Source organism: Camelus ferus, chromosome 23 (assembly GCF_009834535.1).
Source record: "Camelus ferus isolate YT-003-E chromosome 23, BCGSAC_Cfer_1.0, whole genome shotgun sequence".
Classification (NCBI taxonomy): domain Eukaryota; kingdom Metazoa; phylum Chordata; class Mammalia; order Artiodactyla; family Camelidae; genus Camelus; species Camelus ferus.
Window position 1 is genome coordinate 25,271,179 of NC_045718.1, and position 27,925 is coordinate 25,299,103.

Here is a 27,925-nt window from a genome sequence, read left to right on the forward strand (position 1 = left end):
GAAGCCGATTTGTGTTGTTTTTCACGGGAGCAAAGGGATCTGTCTGATGCCAGATGAGCTCCCGGATGAATCCCTTTCAGTCTGCTGCTGGCTGCTGCAGCATCCAAGCTGGTCTTGAAACCCTGAAATAAACTCCCAGGGGGAGCGCTTACCTTGGGACCACATTTGCCGATGCCTGCTCAGCATTCTCACTCTCAGCACAGAAGTCAACAGTTAACAAAAACAACGAGATTATGCATCTTTTAATGAAAGATAAAACAACAATATAAACATACACAAATTTACAGAGAAGGGGTCAACTTTAATACATTTGGAGTAAAAGGTGTCTCTTATTTAAATATGGTATAAAAATAAATGCAAGAACATTAACCGAGAATGTAAAGGCAACAAAGACATGAGCTTGTTTCTGACTGTGATATATTGGTGAAATGAACTTTCTGTGCTAATTTCTTATTTAATAAATGTGAAGCCATATGTATACTTATTGATATATGTTTTTTTTTTTCCTTTTACAATTCTTCCAGTTTGTGACTGACTGAATTTCTAGTGAACTGTGTGTCTAGAAGAAGCTTTAAGGGAAGGAGAGAAAGGGGGGGGGGGGAAAGGTTTACTTCACTTGAATTGTTAAAAAGGAAAAGACACAGATCCAGCTCAGTACAAGGAGGAAGTTAGCAGACATTTTGAAATGGAGGCATCAAGATGGCAGAGTCCCTTGGAGATGGCAATGCCGTAATGTACACACAGAAAGAACAATTCAAGTCCTTTGCTCATGCAAGATCTTAGTCTAACGTCCTCTGCTCCAGGTAACGACAAAGAACTACAAAGTATATGCAATGACTCCAGTTCGCTCTCATGCTACAAGACGATCCTTTTAATAAGATTGAACGAGGCTTGTTAACCTCTTTGACGTGAGAGATTTCCCCTGAGAAAAAAATATAAACAAGGAAAAAAAAAAGAAAACAATATGGTCACTGAAAACCTGCTTATGAGTAACATCTACTTATTGCAGCTGATTTTGTGCAAAGGTCAAAATGAAACCCTTTAGGTACATCTTAGTTCAAGCTTCATGACCAAGTTCCCTCCGTCCCTCCTCCCACACATTGAACAAAATGATACTCCCTCCCTCCATCCTCCCACCCCTCCCACCCACTTCCTCCCCACTGCAAACAGACTGATGGTTCACAGCACAAATCAGCAAATCAGAAAACATGTCCAAAATGTTCCACTGAGGCTTAGCAATGATGCAACACCTAGGTTTGCAACTGGTTATAGACGTGTTACAACAAACCTTAGGGAGCTGCTCTGAAAGATAGCAATGTGAATGCATTCTTGTTCAGTTGCTGGAATTAGCATTGCATTTATAAATATCTAGATATGCAGAGGGTATGATTTAATTAAATAAAATTATTTTTTGAGGGTGAGATAGCTGGAAACTCAAGATTAAGTATGTCCCCTCTCCTATACAGTAATGGCAAAAACATGGTGCCAATTAGACATCTAAAGACAAAAGTCTATTTGCTCTCTACTTCAAACTGTAGACAGCTTCTTCCTTTCCCCCCTGATTTCCTCCAACCCCAGCCCAGACAAATCCCATATATTCTGATTCAACATGTTGTATTAATATCTAGAATACATAGTCGTTTTCTGGAAATCTTGATTGCCCAAACTGTAAATTGCAAGTACTCTAGAGAGGGAAGAAATTCAAAATTTCTGATCAGAATAGCAGGCTGTCAATTGGTTTTTTTCTGTTTCATCCCTCACTGTCCATGTTTTAGTATAAAAATAGATGGTTGACTTATTGGGTGGAACTTGTACTTCTTAGAGGATAAAATAATAAGGGAAAATCAGAAGATTTTTTGGAGAAACATAGTATTTTAGTAATACATCAGTCGCAGCAACAGTCTTGATTTACTACCTAATGTGGCTCGGGGTTTGACTGAGGGCTGGTGAGGCGTTGGGAGCGCTATCATCACTCACGGCCATATTTTGGGAAAAGAACAATATATTTAAGAAATGATTAATAATCTAAAAATCAGCCTTGCCTTACATACTGTGCAGTAACTGACAAGGGCCTTTTTGTACACTTTTAACAGCAATAATGAAAACCAAGTACCATTCTCTTTTAATTGGGGAAAAGGGTCCAAAACTTAGCTTTCAGCAACCGATAGTAGAAGATCCAAAGTTTAGCAAAGGTCTTTCTCACTTAGTTCTGCTCTAATCACTTTATGGAGAGAAAAATAATGAAAGAAAATGCAGATTTTTAACAGGACACCCTACTTTCCACTGGTCTTATAAACAAAATTTGCTTTGTTTCTTTTTGCCATCACTTCTGTGATTATTTCCTCATTCATAAAATGCGGATAGTAGTAGTACCTATTTTTAAAGCTTTTTGTGAAGAATAATACAAGTGAGTGACTTAAAACTATTCTTAGAACATTCTGTGTCCTCAGTTTATGTTAGCAATGAATGACCTTATTATATGATTACCATTATTTTTATTACTGTTACATGCTTTCTCATTAGGACGCTGACACCCAAAGGCACTATTCTGACTCTGAGAAGAGCAGAACATTTCTCATGAATTGAAAGCTGAAATTATACTGCTTTTACACTTCAAACCCGGGCAATAGACTAATCAAATAATGCTGGAATAAAAAAAAAATGACTTTTCTAGACTTGAAGACTGTATTATTTTCTGTATTTCCTACTGTTTTGTCTTGTGCTACTAACATAAATGGATACAGGTGTGCATATATATTCGTTCTGAGGTTGAGTAATGTATTTTAAAAAAGTGTTTATTGTTTCTAATGCCACTTGAAGGGATGGAGAAAACCACGTATTGGTTGAAGCATAATAGTGAATCTTACATAGTTGAGGAGGAGGGGAAAGGTACTAATATAAAACTATTTCTTTTAAAACTATAGATTACTGTAATTTGGTTCAAACTACTGGGAGGATAAACAAAACAGTTTTATTGAAGTAGGAACCTGTTTGCAACTCATAGTCATTTTTCATTTGGATGGGTGGAAACTACTGTCATCTTTGTAAATGGAATAAATAGTAACATGCTTCTCTGTCTACTTTTTTTCTTTTCAAATATCCTTCTAGCTATTAATATTTGGCCTGGTATGAGGTAAGGTACAAGTTTAGCCTGATAAGCTGTTGTCTCAGGAGATAATGAGAAAAACACACACTCATGGAAGTCAGTGGAGAAATACAGACCTACAGTAAACCAGTAAACCTGGGGTTTGTGGTAATAGAAACACAAATGAACAGAAAGGGAAGAATACGGATGTACATCTTAAAATAGCCACACAATGAAACACTTGTGTGATATGGACTCATCAAATATATAATAAATATTAAATTTTAACTAATGAACTGACAGAATTTGGGTCTTTTCAACTCTTATTTTGCCCTGGTTGTTCCTGTCAAGAAAACTAACTGGGAATATGTTAAGAAGGAATTGATGGACCTGGAGATTGTCATTCTAAGTGAAGTAAGCTAGAAAGAGAAAGAAAAATAACGTATCACTTACATCTGGAATCTAAAAAAAAAAAAAAAAAGACAAATGAACTTATTTACAAAACAGAAACAGACTCATAGACATAGAAAACAAACTCATGGTTACCAGGGGGAAAAGGCGTGTGAAGGGATAAATTGGGAGTTCGAGATTTGCAGACACTAACTAGTATATACAAAATAGATAAAAAACAAGTTTCTGCTGTATAACACAGGGAACTATATTCAACATCCTGAAGTAACCTATAATGAAAAAGAATATAAAAATGAGTATATGTATGTATATGTATGAATGAACTATTATGCTGTATACCAGAAATGGACACAAATCGTAAACTGACTGTATTTCAATTAAAAAAAAGAGAGAACTGAACTAGGCTAGGTGTTTGGAAAGATCTTCCCTGCTTTAAATGAAACCAGTTCTCCTAGGTTAATTTGCAGGTGAGTTTATTAAAACATAGTATATAATTTTAGCAAAAGTGAGGAGTGTGAGCTCCTAGAAAGCTAGATAAACTCAAATTATTGAAATTTAAGAAAGAAAGGAAAAAAGAAAGAAAAAGAAAGGAAGAAAAGGAGGAAGGAAGGAAGGAAAACAGGAAGGAAGGAAGGGGATTCTGTCGCTGGCTTGGAGGCTGGCGTATTTAATGTTGAGCACTGGAAAAATTCTGTTATTATGTATTAAAAAGGGATGGTTAATGAACACGTTTATATTTCAGCATTTATTGCTAGCTTCCTGTGTGGTCTGAGGAAGAACAAGGAAAGCCAAATACTTTCATTTCCTTAGTTTAAAATATTTTCCTAAAATAAAAATAGTGTATATCCACTAGGGAAAATGAAGAAAACATAGAGAAAATATAAAGGAGGAATAAAAATTACCCAAAATACAATTATTTTCATACTAATGTATCCTTCTACTTTCTATGCAAAATATGTTTTTTATTTTATTTTTTTACAAAACTGAAATTATACTGTGCATAGGATTATGGCTTATTATGAGTAACATGCTTCTTAAAATGATCATATTTTGATCAATTAGCCATGTAACATATGTTTCTTCTAAAATAATATTCTGTTCAAATTCATCACATTAGTGGGAAAGGAAATCAATTTAGAAAGATGCTACCAACATTAAGAAAAAAATTAAACATTATAGAATAGATAAAAAATATCAGAGTGCTCTGCACATAATAAGGGAATGTATTGTTTCTGAAATGTTATTTTAATCTTACACACATAAACATACACACACACTCACAAACGTATATGTATTGCTATGTCAAATGTGGGTGGCAATGAAAGAAAAAGATGAAGGTCACTGCTCTAAAATCTAATTTTTAATAGCTGCATCACGTTGCTATACCTTGATGCAGTTAAGAAATTCGCAACTGTTGTAGATTCAGATTGCATCTTTTTTTGGGCAGGTACATGATGCAATGAATAGTCTGGTAGCTGTGTAAACATCTGGGCTTTCTCAGAATTAAATTATTAGAAAGTGAGAGAAGATTTTGAAGTTTTGACACATTCTGTAAAGCTCTATTTGAGAAAAGTGATTAGCAATCAATATTCTTATTGATAGTGTATGAAACCAATTTCCTTGTCCCCTTTCTAACACTAGATACTATCATTTTAAAACTAACTTGTTTGGAGGAAAGTTATTTTGTTGCTTTTTGAATTATACTAGGCTATTAATACAGACTTTCATTTTCTTTTCTCATATATTTATTGACTATTTGTATTTCCTCTGTTAAAACTGCTCAAGTCCTTTGCTCATTTGTCTAGTGGTGTATTGCTCTTCTGATTTTTTTTTTTTTTTGCAAAGAACTCCCCATATAAACCACATTAGATTTTTGTCATGCACGTGCTCATTTAAAAAAAGCATCCACCAGAGGTGAGGTCAGGAAGTTGCTTTAAACAAAGGTTCCAGGACTGTTACCCCAAAAGGTAAAGACCCCTGTTCTTGTCATACCTGAAAGATAAGTTTACAGTAGGGAGATGGTGCGTTGTGTAGTGAAAGATTTTAAAAGATTTATTTAAAAAAAGGAAAAGTACACCTCCAAGAACGGGAGGTGGGCTGATCCAAGGGAGGATAAGTGACAGTTCTGGCCTCCCCTTTCTCTTATACCCTCGCCTAGAGGTGGTCTTTTGACTGATTGACAGCTCTTGTCCCTGGAGTGCTTAGTCACGTTTGGTCCCCTTTGTCAATGTCCTTACCCATGATGCACACAGAAAAACCCATGAAGGGACTGCCTAAACCACAATGTTAACTGTAATAAGATGAGCACTGGGTCATGTCTGGGTACCTTTCTGCTCCTGTGCGGTTGCAGCGGTCAGGTGCTAACCGGTTTCTTGCTGGCACTCATTAGAAGTAAAGTCCCACTATGCTAGAGGTGGGCATAATGCCATCTTCTGGACCATCCTCCCTCTCCACCACCTGTCTGCCCACTGCCCCAAATACTTATCTAACTACCTAATAGGACTAAGTAAGGCATGTAGCAGTCTTTCATGGTATCTCCATGGATGAGACAGAAAAAGGTGAGGTTCATAACTAAATAAACAACTGTCTTCAAGGTATGCTAATTTTTGGAGGAGTCGATTTCTGTCTTATTCTCTGTTCTTTATCTCATTTTAATTAGTAATTTGCATGACTAAACTGATGGAATTCTGATGAAAGCATTTATGATGCCAATTTGCTAATTCTGGTTAAAAGGCTGGGTAACAAAGAGATACTCCAAAAAATTATGTAATGCTGTAACTCACACGATAAAATTTAATGGAAAGAAGAATAAAGAATCAAACTTATATGAAAATGAATAAGCAAACAATAAAAGAAAAATCTAGCAGCAGAAGAGAAGACTGGGAAAATGTAATCTGAGCTCACAAGAAAGAACAATTCTAGATTAAAAAAATACTTTACACCCCAAATGACCCTACAATTTGACATGGGTGCTGTGACTGGGAGCTGGGGTGAGGAAGCTGATGGAGTTTTCAGATGGGTTTGTAAAAGTTATACATATTCTTTCTTTCCTATCGGGCAGATATTTCCAATTTATGCTGGTTCGGTCACATCTCAAATATTGTGTTCAGTTATCATTTTGGAGGACTGTTGATTAACTAGGGTGGATGTAAGAGCACCTAAGGTAGTGAAAGAACGTGAGATTACTGAACGAGAAAACATTACAAGAATGCTTTCCCAATGCAAGTCTCACTCAGATTTAATCTGATAGCAATTTTAAGGCATCTTTGTCTTAAGTGTTCAGCTTAGTTTTCATAGAAATATTTTTTCTTTTTGCACTCAAACTTCAGCGGCTTATATAATATTTAAATAAATTATGTAATTACTATCATTTCAATGATGATAAACAGCTATGGGAACAAACACAAGTGACTCTTATCCACGTAATTCAAATGCTGGTTGCAAACATGTGTGGGCACAACTGGAGAGCAGCCTCTCAGATGTGACATTGGGCATTTATCATTACGCCTTGGCATTTATCAGTGGAGAGAATCTGTTAGGCTAGGGCAGTGGTTTTCTAAGTGTGTCTCCAAACAGTAGTATCAGTATCACTCGAGAATTATTAAAAAAATGAAAATTCTTGGGTCTTACCAGAAAACTACTTAATTGGACTTTCTGAGAGGTGGGGGCTAGCAATCTGTGTTATAAGAAGTTCTTTAGATGATTCTGCTACAGCTAAAGGGAGGAAACTTTAAGATTAGAACCACTGATCTTTTGGTAAGGAGAACCACTGATCTTTGATCAGGCTCCTACCTCGATCATGGTTCTTAAACTTCATTCTGAGATGCTTGTAAACCAATGAGACAGAGAGAGAGAGAGAGAGAGAGAGAGAGAGAGAATGAGAGATAATGATGCTAATTCAGTTTATCTGGGATAAGATCACGGAATCTGCATTTTCCAAGCTCCAAGCCCCTGGTAATTTTGAGATATGGGATGTGGGTAGCTGAACCATACAGAGAAACGGTGAACTAGATTTTAACTAATGGAAATAAAAGTAAAACCTGAGAGGAGCTGATACAATCACATCTTCAAGTAATTTTAACAGTTGCCTAGATCTACAGGAATGCTTGTATTATTCTGCCTAGTTCCAAGAGACAGAACTAGGATCAATACTCAGAAGTTACAGAAAGTGTAGATTATGCTGAAATAAGGAATAAATTTCTAAAAAATGGAATTGACCACCTTTACCTTCTAAGGGTACCACATCTCTGACACTTACGAGCCAGCAAATCCTGGATGCCCACTAGTCACTGAGTCTACAGGAGGGGATTCATGCAGTGGGCTGACGGTTAGACCTGGGGAAACTGATGCCTCTAAATTCCTTTTCAATTCTGAGTCTCCAAAAAAATTCATCATTCTCAATATCTCCCACAAGTGCTTGGAAGACTTACCTTTTAAAATTAGAAAAGATAAAGACTTCCTAATCGTCTTTTCTTTTTGGCATTGGAAGATGTTCCTCCTAGATATTAAAATGTAAATTTCAAGTGAACAGTCCTGATAATGGGTGCTTGTTCTCCCCATTTATAACTCTGCCAGGTCTACTGGGTAATTTTCCTATTGCTGATGAAACAGATAAAAGATAAAAGATCTTTAACACTAAAATAAGTAATCTGGAATGACTTGATGAACCAAAAAAAAAAAGATGGCTGAACTTCTATTCTCCAGATATGATAGTCAGTATAATTTAAAAATGGTGTTTTAAATTTCCAGTAACTAGCACAAGCCTGTTTTAATAATGGTACCTTCTGGTTGAAATTACAGATATAATTATTGTTTCTAGAATTGTCCAATGCTTGCTCTTATTACTGTTGGATCCTGGACATTGAAAAACACCAGTGACAAAAACAACTATCAAAATGTGATGCAGAAGGCAGAGGATATGCGATTTTGCCCAATCTGGACTACATTCCTCCAACTGGAAACCTCCATGGCAGTCCTTGTCTGGAACACAAATGAATCTGTCAAGTCCTCAGACCCTCTTTCTGGTTCTCTCTTTGTTCTCTCTCTCCTTCAGGGCTGCTAACCCCAGTCCACTTAATAGGCAGGTCTCTTTCTCAGGCTTAACTCTTCTCCCTGCCTCCTCTGTGCGGCTTCATAGAACACTGTCTCGACTTACGTGAGGCGAGCTAGTGGGAAGCTAGGAAACTAGTTCTGTTCATTCAAGAGTTAACTTTAATGCGAAGAATGAACCAACTCAGGTGTACGCGTTAGTGGTTATTGTTAGGCAGTTAAATAGAAATGAGCACTGGGCAAGTGGAGAGGAATGGGGAGGGAGCAAACTCAGAAGATAACGGTACTCCTGTGCTCAGGGTAAGTCCGTCTCTAAATGAGGCCCAACAAAGAAGCCGGTTAGAATTGAACGCTGCGGCTGTGCAGTAGAGAGACGCACTCAGCTTAACATGACCCAATGCTCATTATGACGGAATTAGCATTGCAGTTTGTGTTCCTTCCCGTAGGTTTTTCTGCATCAGGGTAAGAGCATGCACAAAGGAGACTGGCATGCCTGAGCACTCAAGGGATGTGAGCTGTCCATCATGAGAACGCCCCTAAGCCAGGATATAAGCCAAGAGAAACAAAAGAGCAACACCATTTTCCTCTCTTGGGTTAGCCTGCCTTCAGTTCTTGGAAGGGCACTCTACTTTACTAACTTTTGCTCTACTAATAACACTTTCTGCTAATAGCATGCTTTGTTTCCCTTTTAAGTTCTTTTTCTTGGGTAAGACAAAGAACCAAGGCCGTTTTCCTCTCCTGGTGGTAACATTATTTCTTCTTAATATTAACTATTATTTATATTTATTATTGCTATTATTATTAACTTATTATTGTTAACTATTATCATCCTATTATTTCTTATTATCTATATATTCTTTTCTAAATGTTTTTTCCTTTTTTTTTTTTTATGAGGGGGAGGTTATTGGGTTTATTTATTTATATTTGGAGGAGGTACTGGGGATTGAACCCAGGACCTCGTGCATGCTAAGCATGTGCTCTACCACTTGAGCCACACCCTCCCCACTCCACGTATTCTTAGACAGGGAGCAATGCAGGTAGCTGGGGCCTCACGACCGCTGGCTTCAACCCAAGGCCTTGGGTACATCAGAACAGTGTTTTGGGAAATCCTGCTGAAACTTCTGACTCTGGCAGACGTAGCAGCAAAGGGGGAAGCTTCCTACTAGGGGCTTGTCTACTCAGCAGCCTCAAAATATTCATGAGGAATCTCCAGGGTTCTCCTGGATGCTCTTTGACCAAAAACTGCTATACAATTTACAGCTTATAGAACTTGAGTGGCAACATAAGAACTACTGATTCTACTAGGGGAAAATAAAGATATATTGTCCCAACTAAACAGGCTAACATAGCTTGATATATTTGACACCAATCAATTTACATCATGCTGCAGGGAAACTAAAGTTGGTTTCTCAGGCAAGTCATCACCACCAAGCAGTTTCAATAAAACAAGATGGACAGGCCATCTATGCCAACAACAAAATGATAAGTGAGATGAGTTTCAGGTCCATAAGGGAAGAAAGAGGAGAAAACAGTACATTCCTTACCAGACTCACTTTGTGTGTTTGCTGGTAATATTTTTGGTAGGGAAACCCAGTGCCCAGTTTATAAATTATATTTACTTAGGGAACTCTAGGAGTTTTCTAACATAGTTTTCTATATGAATATGCCTATAACCATTTTCTCACTTTTAATACTCCAAACAAGTTATAGGATTTATATTTACATCTGTTCTTATCAATATGTATACTAATGATTTATAGAGTTAAATACAGATTTGATTGCAAAAGATTAAGTGACTTCAGAGCCAACTCAGTCCTTTTGTTAAAATTCTCTCATAGAGCTTCCAAATCTTCTCCAGGTAATTTGTCTCAGTCTTGAGAGCACACCTTACAAGCCCAAAGCACTGGCATAAGTATACCAGAGGAGAGAGGATGGGGGAGCAAGGGTATCATTACATCTTGTCTGTCAATGCTTTTAAGGCTCTGCAAGTAATTGTCTTCATTGAGATAGGGTAAAATTCTTCTCCAAAAGAAGTCAGATTAGGTGAGTTCCTGGAATTTGAACATTAACATTCTCTAATCCTCATTTCTACTTTTTGTAACCCAAAGCCAAACTAAGGAGAAGAGGTAATAAATAATATAGTTGGCCCTTGACTTATGAGTTTTGGTTGAAGGTCTGGATGACCAATCCCCCTACCCTGTTTCTCCCCGTGTTTCCTATCTGTTCTCCCTTTAAGGTTTGTAAGGCAGACAGATGCTATGATAACTGAATGGTTGGAGAAATAGTGTCAGATGGTATTTAATAGTGGTAATGGAGGAAGAAAACAACTGCTACATGAACTTTGTCAAAAGACAATGAAGTCAACTTAAGAATAACATTTAAAGGCATGAGAGGACATAGTAACCCTTGAAAGACCTTAAAAAAATTATCTGATGGCAAGGAAAATAAAGTAATATAAAAGTAAATCAGAAGAAATGAGATTTCTTGAGACAACAAGCCAAGGTGAAGGTATTACACAAATGTGAGTTACTCTTATCCTTCCAGCGTTGAGCATAATGGGAAGAAAAGGAGTAATCTATAAAGTAATGAACTCAAAGTCAGAAAACTTTGCTTCCACTCCTGGCTCTAACACTCAACAACTGATTAATATTGGTGAAGTGACCTCACTTCACTAGTCCTCAATTTGCTCATCTGTGGAATGGTGCTAACACTTGCCTGACCACTTCCCAAGATTGTTTGTTTGTAATGAACAACAACAAAAAACAAACAGACAGCAGGGAGTGTCCTTGGAACATTGTAAAATGTTATGCAAGCTGTTAGCTGTTTACTATAATTATTCTCTGAAGTGCCAGCAAAAGTGTATTAGCCCCAGTAACCGATGGAATTTCCAGTGGTACCGGGAAGAGTTGCCTAGCAAAACGCTTTTGACTCTTGTGAAACAAAACACTGATGCCATTTTTATAAACCAGGTTATAAAAATAACTATGCTGAAAATGTAAATAAACTTCTACAAATAAATATTAATGGCAATGGATTCAGACCCAAGAGGAGGTTATCCCTAAGTGGCAGGATTTATTTATCTTCTACCAGTTGGAAGAATATCAGGGAGCAAGATGGTAAGTGGAAAGAGAAAGAAGTAGGGAACGAAATGAATTTGGGGTCAGTGCCACCTCCTTAACTAAGTGGGAAAATTAAGTAACTCCTCTGACCTTTTATTTTTCTCTCCTGTGAAATGAGTAAAATAATGACTACCATATTATCTAACTTACAGGTTCAGATTAAGTTAAATTAGATAATATAAAGTGTCTAGTGCAAAGCCTGGTACATGGCAGGCGCTCAATAAATGTGACATCATTATCTCACTTTTCCCAGTTCCTTTCACCTTTCATAGTCTGTATACTAGTTTACCTGTATTTCACCATTTCCTTTTTTTTTTTTTCTTGGAGACTCTTTATCTTGTAGCCTCCCTGTATTTACCAGAGCAACCTGCACATAAGTCTCCTTTAAAACGTTTATTTAAACTCTCTTTTCTCCATTGTGTCCATCTGATTATAATAAAATCACTGATTCTTTATCTTGTGTTAAAATCATTTTATTGATCCTATAAAGATGTCCCAGAAAATTTACTATGTAAGTACTTGGGATGCCTAACACAACTGCGGGTCCTAAAAGTAATTATAATACGGAGGAACACTGAGCCAAGGGGAAATAAAAAAGAAATGAAAACACAAATTTAAAGGGGACTTTAAATAGACATTAACCATTTTAAGATTTAATGATGCATATTGTAGTATTTTAAATTTGTGCCTATAAATAATTTTCAGGATAGAAATTTATTTCTCATGATTAATTAAATAAATGTAATCATTTGTAATCTATTGAAATCAGAGAGCCTTTCTAATTTTCTTACTCCATGTATTTAGAGTACTACCAAAATAAAGTAATCAATGAAAAATATTACTCTTTATTTTTCTGGATGGAAAAGGATTAGCCCTAAATAATTGTGTCTGAAGGTTATCTGAAATTTATCAGTATGTTGTGTGTACACATGTGTTCTGGTATGAATGTTACTCAACTTCTCTTTCTTCAGTAATTCCAGCCTTTCTCCTGCTTCTCCTTAAAAGGATGGTTGCCCTTCTTGGCTTAATGAAATTTTATTTACCGATTTAAATGTAATTTCTTCTTGGAATTCTCACATTACTCATGGGCCCTCCCTAGCCACCCTAACACCAAGTAGAAATAATTTATCTTTCTCCTAAATGTCACCACGTTTTGGTTATAGCATTATGTACCTTAGCAATTTAGGTCTATTCCTTTTACATGTTCTCAAGATACGGCACAGTGTCTGGAGTACAGTTGGCACTTGGTGTACGAATTTTCATTGAAGGTGTAGATGATTAATTCTCTCTTCCCTTTATTTCCTATTGATCCTTTCTTAAAGGTTGCAGTGAGGGACAGTGTGGTGCCTTGTTAAGGGCTGGGGAAGTTGGTCAGATCTGGGGATGGTGTTGGAGGAAACAACCATTTTGCTTCCCCTTTCCTTCCTCCTTAAGTTGCATTGTATGTTTTTAATTGTATCACAGACATTTCCAATCCAATCTCAAGAACAATATTCTGTCAAATTATGTTAGAAAAGAATGAATTTGAAACAATTCTCAAACAATGGACAGAGTACTGTGCAACATCCTATGGTGACTTTCTCCAGCAAAATCTCGAGGCATTTCTTTAGCACTGTCTTTATCATCCCATGGTGACTTACGAGGCAAGCTTAAGCAAATTTTATATTAAAGGTCAGAGACTCCATAAGAGCCAGCCCAAATTTCGGGAAGTTGATAGGGTGATTAATTTCCAAAGTCCCTCATTTTCCAGCCCTTTAATTTGTGCAATCACATTGAGCGTTCAAAGTATATACTGCTTTTTAAAGGCTTTCAAATATTCTGTGCACAGCCACAATTGGCAGTTCATAAAAGGAACTGATTAACATTTCCCACCGCAAGGATTCCCTGAAGGGAACTAAAAACAAAAACCGTATTTTTGTTTAAATCCAATTTGTTTACATTTCAACACACATAACTCCACTTAACTGGCCATCACAGCAAAAGCCACAACACACACACATAGCAGCAGCAGCATGGAGTTAACCACACAACTCAACAGACAATGCAGACAAACTTGAGTATAAACCAAGATTTTTCTACCTCTTTTCATAACAGGTTAGTGCTGGCCCTCAGTGTTGGTGTACAGTTTTTATGGCATGGGAAAATAGGGATGTTTCTGCCCTATAAAAATAAATGTGTTGAAGGCTTTAGTTTGAGCTTACACAATGTCAGAAAGTACCAGAGGCACTGGCACACCAAAAAAAAAAAAAAGAAAAAAAAAAAAAAAAAGAAAAAAACCCCACAAACAAATAATTATCACTAAACACACAGCAAGATACTAAGAAAACACTGGTAGGGAAAATACTGGTTTCCCAGATGATTTATGCAATAGTTTTCAATATCATCCTGAAAAAATAAAGGTAAGAAAGGCATGCTAATTGGACTTTGGTGGGGTATACATTGTCACTGACCCCATTCATACTGTCTGGCTTTAAATTGCTCAATAAATCATTTTCTCCTTGCAGAAGTAGAAAGCACAGAACCCTCATTGTTCTTAATCTTTTAAGCCTTAGTAAGAGCTAAGGGAAAGGGTATAGAAATGCATGCACTATCTTTAATAAATAAAAGGATATTTGGAATAAAAATTAAAATATAAAGAATAGTTATTTCTTCATTTTATGTATCACAATACACACTTCTTTCCAAACATTAGTTTGATACATGAAGATCTTCACGTATGATATCTTTATCTAGTCTAGAAAGTGTTGGGACAGAAAGATAAGTAGGAAGCACGAAGTTCTGAATTTGAATAAAGGCAATACCTTCGTTGTTACATCAAAGGATGCAAGGTGGAAGATGGAGCTTTAAACTGGGAAAGTTTCTCAATTGGACTTAACGATTCCTCAAAAATTAAAACTTACCACATTCTGTGCAAAGTTTTCAAAAGATGTTCTGTGATCCATTGAGTATCCCGACTTACATGTATGGGGTCAGATGGGGCAAAGGGAAATAAGGAACATTAAAAAAAGAAAGAAAGAAAGAAAAGAAGGAAGAAAAAGAAAAGAAAATAGAGCAGAAAAAGACAGGATGATGAAATGATGCAATACCAAATCATGTTCTAAATCACAGGGATCAGGAAGGCGGGAGAGAGGCCACACAAGGCCTCTCGTCACAAGACACGAACTCTGTTTAAAGTAGCGCTTTTACTTTTAACACCAAAACTCTTCTTGTGCGAACAAAATGGTGTGATTTCAAGCAAAATCAAATTGCACTAAAATGAAGTAGCTATATTAAGGTTTTATGCTGACCTTTTCAAAACCTAAATATTTGAAAATCTAGTGGCTTACCTTCAGAATTCCTCATAATTTTCTATTGGGACTAGATTTCTGTTGATAATATTAATTCTATTTCAGAAATAAACTTTCTGAAAGCATGGAAGTTTCATTCTATACTGTCTAACGTTTCAAAAGCCTTTTAGCTGTAGCCATTGAGTACTTGAAATTTGGTTAGGATCTTATAATCTTAATTAATTTAAATTTACATTTAAACAGCCCCCTGTGGCTAGTGGCTGCTGCACTGGACAGCCCAACTACAGAGTGTACGTTTCCAGTTGCAAAGTCAACGGACTTAAAAAAAATCCCATTAGCCTAAATGATGATCATAAACTACACAAAATTACAATTTCATCTCAGAATTTCAAGAAGCCATGGACTATTTTGACATTAAAAAGTAATGAATGATGTTGATGTTCACATCCAGATTTTCCATTCCCTGAAATACTGATTATATAAGGTGTCACTGACAGTGAGACTTCGATTATAAACATCAAATGAACAACGTGGTTTATTGCAGCTCTTCCAAAATGTGCTTGGCTACCATCTTAGGTGTGAAACCTCATTGCAGGGGCACTAGCTGACTCAGGATGAATGCCAAACGACAACATCTGGGAGCAAACATTCCTGAATTTTGGCAACTATCATAGAAAAAAATGAGTCTATTTTTAGTTACGGGCATATGGCACAAAACATACATGCTAGGTTACTGGGCAAAGAAAATTCTCTTTAAGTTGTTGATCTGATGACATTGTTCTTTCCCCTTCTTTACTGTCATTTTTTTATCTCCTTAAACTAGGCATATGGAGGACTAACATGAAACATAAAAACAGCTTCTAAAAAACGCTGTAAAGCATGAACATCTGCAGAAACAAACAACAAAAAAGAAAATAAGCAATCAACAAACAGAAACACATACAACTTAAATAGCCCTTATAAGATGCAAAGGGTTGGGGGGTGGTCTTGGAGTACATTCACTTACCATTTGTCCAATATGGTGGGCCCATCAGAGGTAACTATTCCAAATAATTACAACTGAGAACTAGGTCAAAAAAGTTCACAAAGAACCAATACCTTTTTCTTTGCTTGTAGAAGCTCCTGATAGGCACTGGATCTTATAAAACGTGGGTATGAGTCACTTTTCATCAGTTTGTAAATGTGCTCCTAAAAAGAAATAATGGTTGAGGTGCTTCTCTATTATTTCTCAGGAAAAGTCAAATGCTGTGATAAGAATACAACATCTGGTTGAAAAATAAATCTGGAAGCAGCTAAAAATAATCATAATCATGCTGATGAGAATACCTTATATGCTTACAGAACACTTAGACCTCAAAATTTATTATTTTACTCAAGGATCACTGTTTAAACTGGTTTGGGAGCTATGGAGGAGGTAAATCACATGCAGTCCTCTAAAAACATGAAATTTAGTTAGCAGATGCTCATGAAATCATTTCAAATCAAGTTGTTGATTTATATAAATCATTTGAGAATATAAATAAATCTGCAGTCTCTTAAAATTACTCCAGGCCAAAAGAGAATGATGTGAAGTCAAGATTCAGTAAGCATCCCAGATACCTTTGGCATCTACATGTACTTGGAGGGGGCAGACTTCTCAGATCATCACTTTGGGGAAAACTGTCATCCACATCCACTTTAGGTCAGAGCACAAGTCCAAAAATAAATTTTGTGATATTAATTGCTAAGCCTCCCAATTTGTGTGCATTTTTTTTTTTTTTACTTATTCAGAGAGAGATTAGGTAAATATTTTAGAATTTAATCCTAATCAGTCTGCAATGTTCTGTTTTGGATGAGTATTGGTAGACAAAGAAGTCAAAGGAAAAAACATATTCATCCAATTCAGTGGTGGCCCAGTCTAGGGAGATTCTGCTTTGGCCAACTGCATCTTAAGGGAGCGTAAATGCTCCTTGTTCATTCTAGTCTGTTAGATGTAGAGTTTTGAACTCTTTGAGAGTATCCTGAATGTCCCAGTCCCTTCTTGTTTGGAGAAAATACATATTTAAAGAAATGACTCCGTTTCCCTGGTCTTAAACACATCAGCAATAATTTAAAGACATTCAGGGTTCGGCCTCAATATTTGGCCTAAGGTTCATCTCCAAAAGTATGGTGCATTTGGAACTGTTATTGGAATTTGTTTTTTGGAAAAGTGGAGCAATGTCTTGTTTTGGAGTCAAGCATTTTGGGATTCAGCGCCTGTCTTGCTCAAGATCTACCATTTACAAACATGTACATTTTGACCACTTTACTCATCTCTCTGAGCCTCAATTTTCTAATCCATAAAATCATGTTATTGTGAGGATTAGAAGAATGACAAATGTTTAGCAAAGCATGAGGGTATGAATAGTCAGTGCTCGATTACACCTGAGTACATACCAGGTACACTTCTAAATGCCTGCCGATTAGTTAATTTCATCCTCACCAAGCCTCAACAAGGTTGGTAACCATCTTCATATCCATTTTAAATATGAAGAACTGAAGCATAAGGAAGTGAAGTACTTGGCAACAGGTCACAGAGCTCAGACTAGAACCCAGGCAGTCTGGCTCCACAATCTGCTTTCTTATGACTTTGCATCTCTTCTTAAACAGTGGCAGGAACTTCTATTATTATATTTTTGAATATAGGGTTAAGAAACCCACAAAAAAACCTGGCGTTAAATATCTGAAGTTAATTGCAAAAAGAAGCCTAGGGTCCAGTGGTAACGTTTTCTATAGAAAATTACGTCTTTTCCCTTTAATGAAGAACTTTTAGGCAAGACTGCTTTTCAATGACACAGATAACAAAGATGTGCTCTTTTTAAGATTTCAGGAAGGTCATTCCAAACATTTCACATGTGGTTGGCTCTAGAAAAATACTTCAAGTTTTATCTTGAACGGAAAGAAAGATAAATCAGCCAGGAAATAAGCAACAGAGCCAGAATTTTCATCCTGCCCTCTCTCATGCGTCTCTATAAAATGTCATTATTTCTACATAGAAGACCATGGCAAAGCCAGGGCGGCTGGCTTCCCAGACAGCCGTTTCAACTTGTGTTAGTTTTCTGCACAGTGGCTCACTTCTTTTTTAAACCAAAGCCAAGGATAAACGGGTTTTCTACCAAGAGCAAAAATGAGAAAGGAAATTTGTGCACCTTATTCTTCGTCTTCTATGTTTTATGTTAGCCAGCACGTTATCTACAAAACAAGATACTCTCCAGAGCTAGCATTCTTCTCTAAGAGAGGCTTAAGGAATTATGAAGTATGCATGTTCTGGTTTAAAAGCCAATTTAAACACATTCATTAGGAAATACTATCCTCTCACTGTAAGTTTATTTTTCCTCTTGAGCATAGTATGTTTTTAGAGAAAGTGGAAATTCAAATTGTTTCTAAAGAGGCAATTACATCCAGTTTGAGGGAAAAAAAAAAAGCTTAAAAGTTTGTCTCAGGAAGTTAATATCTTAATACCAATTTCCTTTTTTTTGTAGACTAAAAAATTAACTTGGAAAAATTAATAAATGCCTAAATTTACTATGTCATTTTATCATCAGAGACAAAGCTGGTATGAGTTTTACATAATTTTAAGCTAATTTAGTGTAGTTCTGAATAGTCATAATAATAAATTAGTTAGAAATGTCAGAGTCTTAGAATCTCCATATTGGAAGATGACTTTAAGATTTCAACTATGTGTTACTGAGGTGAAAAACAGAGTAGAAAACAAAGTAAATGTTTTCAAATATTTCCCTTCAAGAAATTGTCACATAAAAACGTTCACATTTACAAAACATTCCCAGGTTTTAAAAACTCTTCGCTTTAAAGCATCCCAGTTCTTTTCTAGATCAATTAGCTATTTTACATACAGCTTCCTAGACGGAAATTATTAGGCACAGCTGCCAATTACAATGAAAATAAAACAAAAGTATCTCAACTGTCAACTTCTCAGGAGCACATCTGTGCCACAGTGTGAGGCTCATCCGTGTACCAACCTGAGCATCTTCGAATGTGTATCGTCCGGGCTCCTTCACATTCTGTGTGGTTTTGTCATAGCTCTTAGAATCCAAGTTAATGGCACTGGGGGCTCCTGGAGCTAGAAATTCTTGCCATATTTCCTGAACTCGAGAGGGGACTTCTCTAATAGGCCTTTTCTTCAGGTCCTCCACTGCTAGCCAGAATCTATGCAAAATGTGACACCAAGCATTTACTCTAATGCCTCAAAATCTGAAAATTCTTAAAATATCGACCTACCATACAATTCACAGTGAGATATCATAATAAACTCATTTTGTCTGAGGGCTTCCAATAACAGGCTTTTACTTTTTTTTTTTATTAGTTGTACTCAAAGATATAACATTTTGGGAAAGGAAATACTGGAAACAATCTCTTTTGGGTCTTCTCTGTTAAAAGCAGATCTTGCCAGGGCACTAATTCTATACAACCTTAATTTTTACTGAAGCAAAGCAGCACCGCTCAAGAACCATTTATTAGAAAAGAAGAGAAGTTTGAAAAGAATTAGGATGAGGGACATGGACCATCAGATTAGGGGGATAAAGTATTACAGCATACTCTGTTTTTTGGATCTTTTGTCCATTTGAGCAACGAGGGTTGGTAAGGAGAGGGTTTTCTGCTTTACCTGGTAAGGGAATTACAGTGAAGCTTTGCTGGAACTAAAAGCAGCCTGGACACAAGACCAGAAAATGCCCTAGCTGGAGAAATGAGGGCAAGTAACTAATTTTAGGCTGTTTAATTCAGAGAGTTATGAAATGACAGAAGCAGCAACCTTTACATACAGCTGTCTGAAAGGCTTACATTTGCAGAGGCATTATAGCAACTCAGGGGCTCTGGAGAAAATAAATATATACTGACTTACTTCTAAATACAAAAATATATTTTATACACTTCTGTAGAAAATAGAGTAACTGTTGAAAGAAAAGAACACCAGAACATGTTTTGGTTGATAAGAGCAAACAGCAAAGTCTAATAAGAAGCCACATTCTATGAATGGGTTTCATTTTTTAAATTTCCTTTTGCTCTGTGTTAGAGCTTTCTGGTTAGACCTAGAAACAGTGTTGAATAGATGAATATGTATATCATAATAATGTGGTAAATAAAAAAAAGTACTTGAGAAAGGAAGTACTAGAGCTATGTTACCGTCAGCGGGGGTCGTTGTTGCTCTGATGGTAGATGTGATCATGAACTGGAGAAGATGACCACAGAGATGAAGGTCATTACAGGCTACAAGAGTCTTGAGAGAGGTAGGAAGGGGTTAGCAGCACCTTCGTAACTATTAGGTTTTATCTTAGGGACTAATGAAAGCTCAGAAATAAGTAACCGTCAAATGTTACTCAATCTAGTGATTTCCCAGTTTCTAGACACCATTTTCCTACACACACAGATGTAACAGTCGATAATCCACAGTTTGAACAATGCTTTCAACATGAAACTATCACTGTTGCTTTCAGAAGGGAAAGAGCAAGGCCATTTCCTATTAAAATACAGATTTTTGACACTGCAGTCTAACAGGGAGGCTACGTGCAATCCGAGGGAGCCGATGTGTTGTAATGCATGCTCATTCAAGTTCATTTCAGCAAGCTGTGAACACCCTGATGAAAAAAATGTCTCTGTCCTGGACCTAGCAAAGATACACCATTCACATGGCCAGATACAAGGAAGCACATGAGATTCTCAAGGAAGAGCACAAACCAGACAGTCTGGGAAGGCAGAGCAGGAAGGAGGCCCTCTGCTGAGGCAAGTACTGGGCTGGAAAAGCAAGTTCTAGGAAAGTTGTGCAGACGGCAGTGACATCGTAAATAGACTTGAAAATACGGATGAAATACCAATGGGCTAAGGAAGTAATAACAACAGCACTTACACTGGTCAGTAAGTGCAGGCACTATTCTAAGTGATTTAGCTGTATTAATTCATGCAACCCCTACAACTCTGAGGATACGCACTATTATTTCCTCCGCTTTAGAGAAGAGAAAACTAAAGATATGAAGAATAAGTCACTTACATAAGTTGCCCACTGGGAGTGCCATAGCTAGAGCTTGGCCCTAGATCTGCAGCAGATGACACGCTCAAGACCACTCTCTTGAATGCCTCCCCCAAAGCATCACGGCCTTTCTTATCCTCAGCATTGTTGTAATCATTGCAATAACTTAGCAGAACATAACGGGCACTGGCTAACCCTTCTCCCCTTATTATATGGTAGCTAGAAGATGAGGAGGTGCCTTAATGTCGTTAAGCCTTGGTTGTTCCATCAGTAAAATGGAAATGATAATGCCTGTCTCACGGGGTTTCCATTAGATTCAAGGAGATAAATTATGTAAAGGGCGCTTATGAGGTGCCTGACACTCCATCATGTTACATACACTCATCTCCCTACATTTACTTAGTTCTTATTCTGCTTTACCTGAAAAAAGAATGAACAAAAATACACCAAGGGAGAGCAGAAGCTCTGTTTAAGGAGTAAGCACTTCTCGATCCGCAGCGTTTCTTGACTTTTTTTTTCTGTCTCAGTACTTGAAGACAACGCTCATACGAGCACCACACTTCCATAAGCAGCAGGTGCTTAGACGGCTGCTGCTTAGATAAGACACCTTGAGACTCACTTAGGTGCAAACAGCCCTGTTGGCTAGCCGGACTGTTCTGTCTCCCTCTGTTTGTGACACCAGATACCTAAGCAGAAGCAGGGTGTTCAGACTGCGGGAGCAGCGGACAGTAGCTTAGTATCGGTTTACAGAGAGCCTAAGACGCCAGTTACTTGTAATCTGGCTTGGAATAGATGCTTAACCTCTTCCAGCCATATTTTGCTTACCTGTAAAACGAGGCAAGAATATGTACACTTCAGTTTTAAGTGATGATTAGATGAATGATAATAAGAAATAATGAATACAAAATATAGCATGGCATCCTTACAAAAGTAGTGGATATAAAGCATATTAAGGCATATAGTAGGTGTTCAAGAATTGTATTGATATCTATCTATCCTTGGTAGGGAAACATTTAATAAGCTTATGGTAGATGCTCAAGAAATATATATGTCGCTAGAGATGAAATATGTAATACGTCTTATATGTAATTACTTAGCAGGGAATCCAGTGTGGCACAGAGATAAGAAATGGTTACGATATGAACTAGGGAAACAGCAGTGATTCAATTCATTTATGAAACAGAGTTTGCACATGCTGTTCCTTTGGCCTCAAAGCTTCTTCCCTCTTCTGTTTTTGCCTGGTAACCTCCTTGTCATCCAGGTCTCAGTTTAGAAGGTATTTCCTTCAGGATGCCTTTGCTGATCTTCACCGCTGGGTTTGCCATCCTTCTGCATGTCTCTGATCTAACATCCATCATTCGGCGTCATCACCTGTTTTCTTCCCTGTATTCACCACTAGGCTGTACCTTTCATAAGCTCGGGAAAGACTTCTGTTCGGTTGGGTGATACAGGTGAGGCATTGCTTATTTCTTTCTTCATCACGATACTCGTGATGCCAGCATTGTTTAAAACACTTAGAATTAGAGGAAACCAGATCCACTAAAAGGTTAAAAATAGACTTTATCTCTGCTTTATTTTTATGCATTCTTGTACTCAGTAATTAAGGATGTGATCTCAGGATAGCAAATGTTATTTAGTAGGTCCAATAAAAATCCTTAGCAACTGTAGACCTTGCGAAAGCCCTGTCAACAAGGGCTCTCGTAGACTTGAAAGAGAATAGAAGTTACACCCCAACTATCCACGACAGGCATGCATATATAATTAAATTCCTTCAGATTCTGTCTGTGGTTATACTGCTTAATCCTTGGGACATCCATCAGAATTCTACATATTTCTGAACGGTTTGGTATTGGTATCTGCTAAATCCCCTAAGAAGAATGTGACAGTGCCTGGCACTGCTTAGTTCCAGTGAAAATAAATGAATGCTGACACCTTTCTGTAAATGAATTTCACAGAACTGCGTAAGTCATGGGAAAGTAAATTCGGGTGTTATGTTTCAAGAGAATAATAAAGGAAAGAGCTTGTGGAAAAACCATTTTATGTAGTGGAAAGTTACCACTCACTTCAGGAATCTGAGAGCCATTAAAATCTATTCCAATGTCTCATAGTAAAAAATTCAATTTCCAGGTGACTTCTTAGGTTAGAAAAACTTCAAAACTACGTAAGAAGGATGTTTACAACAGATGGTGGGACGCGCGCCCCTCCCGCGCGCACTAACAGCTCAAGGTGGTGCCGCTCTCAGCTGCTCTGAGGCTATATTAAGTGTGCCAAGTAAACGAGCTGCCTCCGTAGTTTTGTTTCCAGTTATTTGATACAGGCACCCAATCTCTTTTTCTACATCTTCCTTGAGATGCAATATACAAAGAAGACCAATATTGATAAATAAGTGATATTTTAATTTAACTGCATAAATATTATTAATCATTCTCCACTTTGCCAAACGCTAGTAAGTATTACACTTCTTTAAGGAGTCCATTTCAATGCATCAGATTTACAAAGTTAAAAGATCAGGAGACAGCGTAAAAGAAACCATGATGAGGAAGTGATAATGTTGGACAAAGAGCTTTGCCTTGTTATCTTTCCTTCCTCCATCAAGAGGCCGAAATTCAGTGGGTTCAAATCATCATCACGATGTCGGTGGGATAGTAACTGGTCTATTAAGTGCAGAATAACCACTCATCACGGGTAGGTCTTTCTTGCTTATAGTATAAGATTCAAACAACATGACTTACCTTAAGTTTTCTGAGCTGAATTCTGACTCTAGAAATTTAAGGAACTGTTCTCTCCCAACTGGGTCTTTCAATGCTTCATCCATGCCAAAGCCCCATCGTTTCACTCTCTGCTGGCTTGGTTCTTTGCTATAGAAGATATAAACAAAGCCATACATACTCCTTTCCTTACAAATTCTATCTTTTGCTATTATATTTCCCCGCAAAATCATATATGCTTTGAAGTTCCCATCTTTAATATATTTTTCTGAAAAAAATCTCAGATGGCGTTGCATGAAATTATGGTGCGATGAAACTTAGGCATTAATGATAAAGTCTAACGTTTATTTAGCATTAGATGCCAAGAGATGGATTCTCTCTTTTAGATTTTTTTCCAGCAACTTTATAAGAGAGGTACTATTTTAATTCTTATTTTATAGATGGAAAAATTGAGGTGCAAAGGGGGTTACAACTTGCCAATGTCAAACAGGTAATATTCCAGACATTCTGACCCCAGAGTTCAATTTCTTAACTAGTATACAATGCAGTCTCATGGCAGGTTGTACGGGAAGAAAATGCATTGAGAACCAAAAGGCTTAAATCCTGGTTTACGACTCTGTTGTTGATTAAATGTGTGACTTAGTCCTGGCTGAGTCACAACATTTTGGGGTTCCAAACTCCATATCTATAAAATCTGGAACTTATGGGTAAAGAGTTCTGCGCTCGTCAAGCATTTAAGAACCACTGGATGGACATAAAAAAGAAACGGTCCATAAATGCAATCTAGAAAAGTGCTACAGAATACTGAATCTTCACTCTGTAAAGGGGTATGCAGTGACCTTTCTATGACTCTGTCAAGACTCATAATATAATTCTTGCCATATATAGACAATGAAAGAAAACCAAGGAGTCTTAAATTGTGCTTGGTTCTCTTAAGAAGTCAGTCTCTTGTCAGTTTCTCTTAAGAGTGTTTACAGTGGACTCATTTTGTTTAAAACTGAATTTATAAAGGCATACTTGTACTGGGCTTAAGAAAGTATGAATCTAGCATTCACTTTACTTGAACAGATGGACATTTGTGGCTATGTGGGTTTTCAAAGAAGCTAAAAACAATGCACTAAATTTTAAGAACTAAAGATTCTAACTCTGAAGAGTCTATCCTAAAACCCTTTGCACCTCTAATTTTGTGCCAGTCTTTCTGGAAATGCAAATCTTAATATAAATGCAAACAACTAAGTTCAAAAAACTTAACCCTGAACAAGAACTTTATATCATGGAGTAATGTAGACACAGGGCAAAATTATCTTTACGATTAGTCCGCTATAGGATTCTTCCTATTTTACTCAAATCCTGAAATAAGTGAAATATTTGGAAGGAAGAGAAAGCATCACTTACCTTGCTTCAAGTTCCCAGAAGGTAGTATCATCAGACAACCATGGGTTAGAAGGGTCAGGTGGTACAAGAAATGGGTCATATTCTACGTACTGTTCCGTGTAACTCAGCAGACTGAGAGAAAAAAAAATATTGTCATTTTCCTTAGTTTTCTGGCTGAGGTTATATCCGATCTTTGTAAGGGACACAATATAAAAATGTCTGGCCAAGGAGTCCCTGCTTGCTTATAGAATGAAATCCAATGGCAGTTTTCACGTTTCAGTAACTTTCATGTATGAATACCTTCTTGTGCTTCTTGGCAGACAAATGTGGCTAAGGAATCCATCTCTCCCCATGCCCAATATGAGTCAATATCCCTCCATTAAAATGACACAAAATGGAAGAGGTCAGTGTGTAGAAGGCCGTGCTAAGGGCCAGTTCCAATCCTTGGTCAACAAGCCCACCCACAGTTGATCTGATTTTAGTTAGACTTGGAGAAGAGGTTTAAATGAAATTTTTGTCAAAAATATTTACAGGAATTAGATAAAAGGGGAATGACTGACAACAAATTTTTGAAAAAAATCTGTATTTAATGAAAGAAAAACGGGAGAGAGGAGAGAAAAAAAGCTGGAGAGGTAGGATTTGGCAACGTCCCAAAGTGAAGCACATAAATGCCTGAAGAATAGATTTAAATGAAGAAAAGGAAAATAGATAAAATCCGACTTTAATTCAAATGCCGAAGTCATAAAATCACCAAGCAATGCGAATGTTAAGATGAATTTACAGAGAGCTTCAAAGTTGCCAAATCGAAAATTTCCTTTCTCAGCAGGAGTGAAAAGATTCAACTCCTTGGAATTATCTTCTGTATTTGATTCTGGTTGCCTGAAGATTGGACCTCCAGGGACTTAAGATAATGATAATGATCATTCTGTTATTTAAATTACAATAAAAGAGCTTTTTGAAAGTATTCCATGTTCAAAAGGAAAAAGAAAGAAATATTTCTTATAGGGTTCCAATTATTTCTATCAACTCTCCTGCCTCCAGTTCTCTTACCATTTTTGAACACATTTAATGGTCATCTGAAATTTTTAAAATTTATACGGGCATCTTGAAATACTTACCTATCAGCAACTTTTGACATTTTTAACCGATGTCTGTCTAACTGTATTTGCCAATATTTTATCTGAAAAAAAAAAAAAAGGGTTAAAGAAGTAGTTACATAAGTAGTGACATTCTCACGATTTTCAACTCTAAATTCTAAACAAGAATATGGGAAATTCTCTGGGAAATTCTAAACAAGAATATGTTTTCAGTCAGTACAATTTCAAAGTCTGTCCAAAAAGCAAACATGAGGGCTTTCAAAGAGTTAACAAAAAAATTTATAACCAATATTGCTTCAGAACAGCAATGAATTTGAACACTCTGCCCGCTTAACAAAATGTAACTTTTTTTAAAAAGTGTTATATAGAAATTTTAAGCATTTATTCAAGGTGAGTAATCAAATCAGAATTGCATTTCTCCCTCAAACATTAAATTAAAAAAATAAATGTTTTTGTTATTTGTTACTAGAACTGCAAAACAAACTACTTCATAATACTAACCCAACAAAGCATCAACGATATGTGTCATCTACATTTCTGGACAAATTCTCATACAGACATAATCACTACTTTTCCTTCATGGTGATTATAAATACACTAGAAGAAGTATGTATTCCACAACTAACAAACCATGGTCCATTAAAACATTAGGGGAAAAGATGCAAAAGGGGAAAAAGTCCCATGACTTAACTAACCAAGAGGTTTAACTATCATTTGACATAAGAGACACTTGGTGTTTACTTTGAAATATTACTTGGGGCCAAAGCTATTGATCAGTGGGTGAAACAAGAAGCAGTACATACCATGACAGCTCATCAGTGCTAATAAGGGAAAAATTCAAAAGCTTATAGAGATCAGCACTGCAGAAACAAGATTAAGCACTCTTTTGCGAATATCATGTCACACGATTGGAGGTGGAAGACTCATTATCTAATGTCACCAACCTCGTGTCTTCACGTTCTTTAAGACAGAGTTCTGGAGTACAAAATTCCTCATGATTGAGGCGCTTATGAATCAGTGCGTATGACTTTTAAAAACTGGTTAGAGGAAAAAGGATTTGGGGAATTAAAGAGTGAAACGTTTTGAAAACTACCTCCATATATTGATACATTTTCAAGTGACTACATATCTTAAAAATTACCTTTTAACTGCAAATCTATAGGAAACAGTCAATCATACAAGTCACTTTAAAAAATACCTGCTATTAACATTCACCATTTGGTCTTCATACTTGCTACTCTGTAAGTTGTAAGGCTGACCCACCTGCTGTTGTAACTCATCTTCTGTTGGAGGTTTAGTTTCCGGTGTGGGTGTGTGGGTAGGGCTGTGACTTCTAATATCATTTTGTAAACCATAGACAGACTGTATTAAAATAAAAAAGAAATATATTAGGACAAAATACCATTTATAGTCACAGAGTTTCTAAAAGTAGTTTAATGTTATATATTCATTAAGGTAACTCAAAACGTTGCTGCATATTGGATTAAGCTTCTTATCAAAATTCAAAAGGCATTGCTATCATAAATGCCATATAAACAGAAGCACAGAGATTTGGAAAAAATATGTGGTTAGATTAGTAACTGACAGGATAATTGATTACATGGAAAGAACTAGGTAAGTGTGATAAAAAGTGGGGTTAAGCTGAAAGTAATAAGTTGGGGAATAACAACACCACATAATATCTAGTAAGTACTGATTTCAGAGTGAAAGAGAGGGGGAGATAGTATAGAATAAAAATGTAATACACCAAAAAAGGAAAAAAATACTCTGAGCTTTACCTAGGAAAGGACTGGA

The 27,925-nt window shown here is 36.7% G+C and overlaps 1 protein-coding gene across 8 annotated transcripts in view; it reads right to left on the reverse strand.

The window, feature by feature from the left end:
- Positions 1-216: 216 nt before the first annotated feature.
- Positions 217-27,925, reverse strand: part of RGS7 (regulator of G protein signaling 7) — a 243,108-nt gene continuing 215,399 nt past the window's right edge. For 6 of the 8 annotated variants that reach the window (XM_032466498.1, XM_032466500.1, XM_032466501.1 and 3 more), the window contains 8 exons: positions 27,395-27,493; positions 26,153-26,214; positions 25,056-25,166; positions 23,685-23,810; positions 18,950-19,136; positions 16,050-16,139; positions 13,744-13,824; positions 225-922 (listed from right to left, as the gene is read on the reverse strand). In XM_032466498.1, coding sequence (XP_032322389.1) covers positions 13,750-13,824; positions 16,050-16,139; positions 18,950-19,136; positions 23,685-23,810; positions 25,056-25,166; positions 26,153-26,214; positions 27,395-27,493 — 750 coding nt within the window. In that variant the 3' untranslated portion in view covers positions 225-922; positions 13,744-13,749. Of the gene's footprint in view, positions 923-13,743; positions 13,825-16,049; positions 16,140-18,949; positions 19,137-23,684; positions 23,811-25,055; positions 25,167-26,152; positions 26,215-27,394; positions 27,494-27,925 lie in introns of all 8 variants that reach the window. The other 2 variants (XM_032466502.1, XM_032466499.1) reach the window with 2 other exon arrangements.